Consider the following 9,561-nt stretch of genomic DNA (forward strand, 5'->3'; position numbering starts at 1 on the left):
TACAATAAAGAATTTTTTATTACTGCTATTGGTAGCAGCGTTTAGCGGGAAACCCAAAGATGATGTGAAAGTGTTTTTTTCGTAAACTTAAGGTGCCGCCCTCTCAGGATCATGGAAAGATTCCGATAAGCTAGTGGTTGCCAAATTAAGAATTCAAGGATCAGCACAAGATTTCATTAGTGCAGAGCCTACTTGCGTGAAAACAGAAGATTACAATGAGCTTAGAGCAGTTGTTCTTCAAAGATTTAAACGTAAAAACGCGATCAGATTTTACATAGAGCAGCTTTACAGCTTGGAAATGCGACGAGACGAATCTATCGAGCAGTTTATCGACAGAATCCGAAACATCAACGCTCAAATGTACGAGTTAGTAGAAGATGAAAATGAAAATCGCGTTCAGTTGTTCGAAGCGGACCAGAGAGCCTTGGACACATTTATTCATGGGTTGTATGTACAGGAAGTAAGCAAAGCTGTTAAATAGGCACGATGTCAAATGTTTCAGGAATCAGTAGAATCGGCTCTTGGTTTCGTTGAAGCATAGATAAACGGGATAAATTGAAGCCGCCGTTATTAAAAGTGCGAGGGTTAAACGGAGGAAAACTACTTAACTATGGAGAAGCTAACGTAGAATTAATTCTTGACCAAGGCCAAGATGAAGGTGAAAATCAATACACAGGAAGGGTGCAAGTAGTTTCAAATAACGAAACACATTATGACGGTTTACTTGGATTTGATTTCTTGTCTGCTAACGAGTCAGAGATATTTGTCGCAGAAAGAAATATTAGCCCTTCGTCGGGCGCAATCGGCCTGACAGGCACAGCTGATGTGTTTTTCTCCCTCTCTCGCCAGGTAGGCGGCATGGGATTTCCCCGCCACTAATAGCTTCCTATCTTCAGGTGCTGTTTACAACTCACTCCATTAGTGTTCGCGTGACCCTCGTGGAGAGGAGGTGTGACGTTTGAGGCCTCTCAAGCTCATTGCACCCATTGTGCGATTTGCAGGGGGGGATGGGGGGGATTTTCCCCCCTTTGCATCAGAACATCCCCTCCTCTGGTTTTAGTTTATGCATCCCAACCTGGGATGTTTATTTCCCACGCACTGGAGTAAAACTTTACATATAATTTAAATTTGTGGAGCCGAACACTGAAAGTTTTTAATAAGTCTTACTATTAATACTATTAATATGTTTCAGTTTTCTATCTTCAGAATAAGTACAGCTTTTCACAAATGTGCCTCTACTTTTTGAATTCCCCTCGTATACCTGTATGTAGATGATTTTGTAAATAAGCTTTACCTATAATGTACTTTTAAAGATATAACAAGGGATGGCTTTTCTGATAGTGCATACGTGTGAATAGTGAGTTTCGGCATTAACATCTATTTATAAATAGCTGTTTAACCATGCGTAACGCCGCGGTCCAAGCTAGTAACATGTATAATTCTACTAACCCCCTAAGACATCCCCCCACAGGTAAAAGCACAAATCGCACCCTGATTGCACCTGATCATGTCTCACTTACGAAGGTGCGTACTTTTTGTTCTTTTTCATCAGAGTGCTTATTTTGTTCATTTGATGGATGAGTAACGTGAATTTTGTGAATTATTTACGCAAATATTTACTATTTTGAGGCCGGACGAAGTGGCCGTGTGGTTCTAGCGCTACAGTCTGGAGCCGAGCGACCGCTACGGTCGCAGGTTCGAATCCTGCCTCGGGCATGGATGTGTGTGATGTCCTTAGGTTAGTTAGGTTTAATTAGTTCTAAGTTCTAGGCGACTGATGACCTCAGAAGTTAAGTCACATAGTGCTCAGAGCCATTTGAACTATTTTGAGCTCGGCCATTCAGGCACATTGCGCCTGAACACGTAATTATCCTGGTGTTTTCTCTTTTACTCCCCAGATTTTCCACAAATATGGCTCGCAATTACTATGATGTGTCTAATCCACGTCATCTTGAGGAAATACGGGATTTGCTGATGTGCGCTGAAGAGGAAGACCCCATGCTGATTGAGGATGTTGGGGATGAGAGTGACATTGATTCTGAAGACGAGGTGGAAGAACGTGAAGGCGATTCTGTAACAGAGCAAGATGGTGAGGAGACTGATGAAGATGAAGAAAGAAGGGACAACAAAACAAATAGCTTTTATTTGGGAAGAGTCCGCCCCGGTAGCTGAGTGGTCAGCGTGACAGACTGTCAATCCTAAGGGCCCGGGTTCGATTCCCGGCTGGGTCGGAAATTTTCTCCGCTCAGGGACTGGGTGTTGTGTTGTCCTAATCATCATCATTTCCTCCCCATCGACACGCAGGTCGCCGAAGTGGCGTCAAATCGAAAGACCTGCACCAGGCGAACGGTCTACCCGACAGGAGGCCCTAGCCACACGACATTTCCATTTTTTTATTTGGGAAGAGATAATAAGACCATGTGGGCCAAAAAGCCACCTGGGAAAAGAAAGCGCAAGGAGTCTCACAACATCATCACTAACCTTCCTGGAGTCATAGGAAATGCTAAGAATGCTAAAACAGCAGTTGAATGTTGGAATAATATATTCAGTGATGAGATCCTTGATATGATCGATAGATACACAAACCAATACATGTACGAGGGTTATTCCAAAAGTAAGGTCCGGTTATAAAAAAAAATCAAAACTAAAATGTTTTTTCAAAACAATTGTTTTATTTACATTCCTTACATCTTTATCTATTTTTCTACATAACTTCCATACTTATTTAAACATTTGTCACATCGTTCAACAAGCTTTTGAATGCCCATGTTATAGAAATCGGCCGCCTGTGACGATAACCAGTCCTTAACTGCTTCTTTCACTTCATCATCTGTGTCGAAACGCTTGCCGCCGAGAAACTAGTTTAAGTAACGGAACAGGTGGAAATCACTTGGCGCCAGGTCCGGACTGTAAGGAGGATGGTCCATCTGTTCCCATCCAAATTTCTTGATCAGAGCTTGCGTTTCATTTGCAGTATGGGGTCTGGCATTGTCATGCGACAACATGATTCCAGACGACAAAAGACCACGTCGCTTATTCTGGATTGCACGTCGAAGTTTAGACAGGGTAGCGCAGTAGGCGGCTTTATTAATCGTTGTTCCTCTCTCCATAAAGTCGACTAACAATACTCCACGTCTATCCCAGAACACAGTCGCCATAACCTTATGTGTTGAGATTGTCTGCTTTGCCTTGACCTTGACTGGCGATGACGTGTGACGCCATTGCATTGACTGACGTTTAGACTCTGGAGTGATGTGAGAAACCCATGTCTCATCCCCTGTGACAACATTGTCTAAAAGACTGTCACCTTCCTTATGATATCGCTCCAAAAAATCAAGAGCAAAAGCCATTCTTTTCATTCGTTGGGGCTCAGTAAGCAGCCTGGGAACCCAACGGGCACACAATTTGTGAAACTTCAAATGTTCAGACACAATTCTGTACAAAGTTGTTCTACTCACATTCGGAAAATGCATGTCTACGTCTGTAATAGTGAATCGGCGATCTTCACGAATTTTTTTGTCAACCGCATTGACCAAATCGTCTGAAATCACTGATGGTCGGCCACACCGTGGTTCATCGTGCACATTATCCCGTCCTTCATTAAAAGCTCGCACCCACTTGCGCACTTTACTGTCGCTCATTATGTTAGGACCGTACACTTCAGTAATCTGCCGATGGATTTCCGCCGCTGAATTGTTTCTTGCAGACAAAAACCGTATCACTGCCCTTACTTCACAATCGGCGGGCTGATCAATTGTCTTAAACATTGTAAAGTGACACTGTGAACTACACTCAGCAACAGTAACAAAGCGAATGGCGGCGTTTGACGCGCAAGGCTTGCCGGGAGTCGGCGCGCATGCGTGTTTTGTCATTGGCGCCAAATTTCAATAGTTACGGCGAATCGGACCTTACTTTTGGAATAACCCTCGTACACTATCAAGGATCATTTCTCCAGAGAGAGAGAGACATCAGTTCCACAGATGTAATCGAACTATGGGGCCTTTATTGGCTTGTTGTACGTAGCAGGAGCATACAGAGGTAACCGTCAAAGCCTGGAGGAACTTTGGGGGACTGAAGGCGACGGCGTTGAAAAATTCAGCCTCGTGATGAATCTCAAACGATTTAAGTGTCTGATACGTTACCTTCGTTTTAATGACCAGAACCCAACGAAAATAATTTGACCGGCAAGCGCCAATCCATGAAGTTTTCGAAAAGTTTGTGGAAAATTGTCAAAAGAGTTATTCCCCTGGTGAAAACGTCACAATAGACGAAATGCTTCCCGGTTTTTGCGGAAGATGTGTTTTTCTGCAGTACCTACCATCAAAACCAAACAAATATGGAATAAAACATATTGCTCTTGTTGATGCTAAAATGATGTGTACAGTCAAAATGGAGATCTACGTTGGATTACAGCCATTAGGTCCCTTCTGTGTCAGCAACAAGCCAAATGAAGTTGTCAAGAGAATGGCTAAGCCTTTATTTGGATCTGGTCGCAATATTACGGCAGATAACTGGTTTTCTGATTTTGAACTCATCAACTATTTGAAAACAAAAAAGCTGTCATTTGTTGGAACTGTCAGAAAAAATAAAAGGCAATTGCCGTCAGAATTTGTTGAAGTAAAAGGGAAGGGACGATACAGCAGCATGTTTGGCTTTAATGATGGGAAGGTTTCGGTTTGCTACATACCACACCAGAACAAAAATGTGATTCTTGTATCTTCGTTGCACAATGACGCTGCTATTGATACCGAATGTGGAGAGAAAAATAATCCAGAGATTGTTACTTTCTACAATTCAAGAAAAGGTGGTGTTGATGCTGTAGATCAGATGTGTGCTACTTACAGTGTCAGCCGAAACACAAAGCGATGGCCAATGATAATTTTTTTCACGATGCTGAATGAGGGTGCTATCAACTCACAGGTAATTTCTCTTGGAAATCAACTGGAGAAAATGCGTAGAAGAGTGTACCTAAAACCAATGGTACATCAACTTGTTCTTGGAGAGCTACACAGAAGAAGTATGAAAAAGGTTGGAATCCCCTCCAGCCTACAAAGTCGGCTCAAAAGATTTATCCCCACTGAAGATAGAGAGGAATCATCACGCTTCCCACGTCCAAAAAGATGTAGATGCACCACCTGCACTACACAGACGGGTTGCAGAAGGATGTCAAAATATGAATGTAAAAACTGCCATAACGCAATCTGCCTATCCCGCGCAAATATGGTCTGCCAACTTTGCTTTTCTGTGCGCCAGTGTGTTCCTTCTGGTAATTCTGAGTGAGTGTGAAAGACACCAGCATCAAAAAAGTGGTTTACAATTAGAGTTTTTTTCTTAAATTTACTGTTTAATAAAATTTATGTACTAAAAACTGTAACTGTTTGGTGGTGGTTTCAAAATTTCAGTCCTTTCAATTTTGTTACTTTTGTGGTTAATAATTTTTTTTTTCGTCCACTTTCGTATGTTCTGTCTCTACACATTCCCATGAAAGTAACTGATTACGTTTAGGGTACTAAAGTTGAGAATCTGAGATAATGGGTGATTTCAAAATCCGTGCCTGTCAGGCTCGTTGCGCCCGAACTCAGGAGTCCCAGAATTGTGCGTGACTGAGGGTTAGACTAGGGTGTAGCAACTACAACCTAGGAAATCGTTCTTCAGATTGTACTCAAAGGAGCAGCAATACTGAAGTTGTGGGAATGGACCGCCCAAACGATGCATCAGTTCAAACCGTCCGAGTCGATGTTCAAATTGATCAGCCTCAGCAAATTCCCAAGGGACTAGGAAAGACAATCTATGTTGAAGTTACCCCGATGCAAGGAAGGAACTTTGTAATTAATTGAGCAATCCGAGAAAAGTGAGTTACTGGATACAACGCATTATTATGTTGCTAGAAGTGTAGGTGTTGCTACAGTGGTGAGACAGAATGTCGCAGAAGTCCCGGTTACAATAACGAATATGAGCAATGAGGATGTTGTTTTGCCACAAGGAACTAAAGTTGCTGAAGTGTTGAGCGAAAGTAAAAGTGAATTAATACAGATTCTAGATTATGTAAATGCTGCAGTTATAAACACAGATTTTGGTAACAGTACCGCAAAATTGCAACGAGGAGATGAAGATAATAACGAACTGAAGTGCAAGATTTGGAAGAAGATAGAACATTTGACTGCTGATGAACAAAAGAAGAATTTAGCGCCTGTTTTGTTGGAGTATGCAGATTTATTCCCAGAACGTGAAAATCTACCTGTCACTCATTTAGTTCAGCTTCGTATTCATACAGGGAATGCAGCCCCAATCACACAGAAACCTTACCGAATACCATTTAGTCAAAGAAGAAGAAGACATGATTAAAGAACAATTATAAAACCAAGAGATCCTTCAGATCCACTGTGGTGTTCGCCTGTTGTAATTGTAAATCAATTTCTGGCCAACCACAGTTAAGTTTTTGTGTTGATTACCGATCTTTGAATGCTGTGACCACACCTGACATCTACCCCTTACCAAATTTAGTGGACACCTTGGATTACTTGGGAAGATGTCGAATTTTTTCAGTATGTGATTTAACAAGTGGTTATCACCAGTTAACAGTGCATCCAGATGATCAAGCAAAAACTTCATTTGTAAACCAAACAGGAGTATACAAGTATCTTCGTATGCCATTTGGACTTAGTAATGCTCCAGCTACATTTTAACTCCTGATGGATTCAGTTTTATAAAGACTCACCCCAACACAAGCACTTATTTACCTTTATTGTGGAATAATTTTTGATGAAAACATGAAGCAGCATACTGAGAGACTACAAGCTGTTTTTGAGCATATAAGAAGTGCAAACCTGCCTTTATCAATAGATAAATGTCATTTTCCACGAAGTAAGGTTAACTAGAGTGGTCATGTTATAACCAGTGAAAGTGTTCGATCTGATCCAAAATTAATTGAAGATGCAAAGAATTTTCCCGAACTATAGAATTTGAAAGAATTACAAAATCGCCTGGGATTGTCAAATTTCTACAGATGAATTATAGCCAGATATGCGAATATAGCACATCCAGTGACACAGTTACTGAAGAAAGGAGCCACATTTAATTGGTCAACAGAATGCAAAAAGGCAATGGAAGAACTTAAAACTGCTCTAACCATGGCCCCTGTGTTAGCCTATCCAGATTCTAGTAAACCTTTTGTTCTTTCAATAGATGCATCCGATTTTGCCATAGATGCAATCTTGTCTCAAGAAGTTGATGGTCATGAACATCCAATCTCATTTGCTTCCAGACAATTAAAGAAAGCAGAATGTAATTATACTGCTACTGAGAAGAAGCTTTGTGCTTTGGTTTTTAATATAACACATAACAGATGTTTCTTAACACAAAGAGAATTTACAGTTATTACAGATCATGCTGCACTTAAATGGTTATTAAGCTTAAATGATCCAAGTTCCAGATTAGCAAGATGGGCATTAAGACTGAGTAAGTTCCAGTTTAAGGTTACTCACCGACCTGGTAAACAACATGTTAATGCTGATGCAATGAGTGGAAAAGTCAATGTTTGTGATACAATAAGTCGAGAAGAAGAGTAAAAGGCAGCTCAAGAAGAAGATCCACAGTGCAAATTGTGGAAAAAAGTCAACATTTTGTCGAAATAGATGGATTATTGTACAAAATCATTAGTAAAGGAAACTGCTTAGTTATTCCAGAAAGCATGAAAGAGCAAATCATGATAGAACAACACGATTCTTTATTATCAGGACATTGCAGTAAAAATCAACAAACAATAAAATAGCTCGTTTGATTTGGTGGCAAAGCTGCAAAGCTGACGTTTTCCAATTTGTTTCACAATGAGATTCCTGAAACAGACAGAATAATGTAAGAAAAAGTAGAGCACAATTGCAAGAACTACCAGAGACAAGTGAACCATTTAAAAGAGTAGGACTAGATGTTGTAGGATCGTTGCCTAAGACTAAAGATGGAAACAAAAACATATTGACAATGTTGGATCATTTCTCTAGATACCTTCTCGTGATACCAATACCTGATCGGAGTGCTGAGACTATAGCTAAAGTTTCTGTAAAAAAATGGATTCCTAAGTTTGGATCCCCATTAAGAACAATTAGTGATCAAGGAACGAATTAGGAAGCATGGAGGGGAGTCAAACAGCGAAATCATCAATCCTTTCTTCAGCAAACAAGATAATACGACTGCCAAGCAGCAGTGCCACATATCGAGTTGAAGATCTTGTGTATCTGAACAATGTGGTGTTACAGAAGAGTTAAGTCAAAAAGTTGAAGAAGTTTTGGAAAGGACCATATCCAATCTTAGAGGTATTGTCGCCAGTCACTCTTAAGCACCAATTGCCCCTTTGTTCGATTGTCGTTCATGTCAATCGTGTAAAGCCATTTCTGGGTAGATTTATTGTAGCATCGCAAGACAACGAGGACTGACCGAGAGGCAGACCTGCTGTTCTCAAACCCAGGAAGCGAGAACGGCGAGGTCGCAGTCCAAACTTCAAGGCCGATGCATCGCATCCTGATCCAGACGCCCCTACAAACCGTGTAAACATGTGTAGTGTGTGAGAGTGCAATGCGTGTTTATTTCAGCCATGTGCTTATGTGAATATGTTGTGATGATTTAGTATTGAAGCTATTACATGAGTGCACAGGTAAAGCTAAACCTTTTATTCCATAGGTTACCACAAGCAATTCCTTTATTTTATGTTCAATGTTAACTCTAGTATTTAGAATTAATTAATCATGTTCATTTTTATTTTAATGTTTGCTATGATAGCATATTCTACTAATGCTGTAATAATAGTACCACAGAGTACAGGTGTTTTGTTTGAACCATGATCAGACTTGGTAGTTTCAACGAGTAATGCAAAACTTGTACTCAAGTACAATCTGAGTGAAATCCAGCAACAGTTTAGTTCTGTAAAGAAGCAAATTGATCTAATTCGTTCTGTTAAGGGTAATGATACAATTTTGGAAATGTGTACATCTTGGTATAATAACTCGATAACAGGAAAAATGCAAGCAGAGTCTACATTTGCTAATTATAAACAAGAGATTTACTGTTTTTTAAAGCTTTTGCCATGCAAAACTTTACTTAGGCATAAACACGCCTGGTTTGATTTTGGAGGGAGTATCCTTTGTACTTATTTGGTACTTTAATTAGTCGAGATCTACTGCAAGTTAAAGGCAAAATATTAGCTCTTGAGCAACAGTCCAGTACAAAATTCGACTAAACTCTCTAATGAAATAATCGTATTAAAGAATATGCAAAGAACCATTACTTATCATACAGTTTTCATTGAACAGATTGTAAAGCAATTTATCTCTCATTTCCACATAATTCGTAATGAAACGAACGCAAATATCCAAGACCGATTCCTAGGATTAAATGCTGTGAGAGCACACTTAGATTTAAACACTCTTGTGTTAAGGATTACTGATAGTTTATCAAATGCTAGAATTGATGCCCTTAACTTAAGAACAACCTTAGAAAGTAGTTCAAATGATCGTTGAGCAATGTACTACTACATCCAAAACAATTTTTACATATCCTACTACCAACTGA

The 9,561-nt window shown here is 40.1% G+C and overlaps 1 protein-coding gene across 1 annotated transcript; it reads left to right on the forward strand.

Moving 5' to 3' along the window:
* The first annotated feature begins 1,998 nt into the window (after window positions 1-1,998).
* LOC126456352 (uncharacterized) lies at window positions 1,999-4,042 on the forward strand. The gene is made up of 3 exons (XM_050092105.1): window positions 1,999-2,164; window positions 2,366-2,619; window positions 3,956-4,042. The coding sequence occupies exons 1-3, from the start codon at window positions 1,999-2,001 to the stop codon at window positions 4,040-4,042; spliced, it is 507 nt and encodes a 168-aa protein (XP_049948062.1).
* Window positions 4,043-9,561: the final 5,519 nt, after the last annotated feature.

The sequence above is a fragment of the Schistocerca serialis genome, chromosome 2 (genome assembly GCF_023864345.2).
Source record: "Schistocerca serialis cubense isolate TAMUIC-IGC-003099 chromosome 2, iqSchSeri2.2, whole genome shotgun sequence".
Classification (NCBI taxonomy): domain Eukaryota; kingdom Metazoa; phylum Arthropoda; class Insecta; order Orthoptera; family Acrididae; genus Schistocerca; species Schistocerca serialis.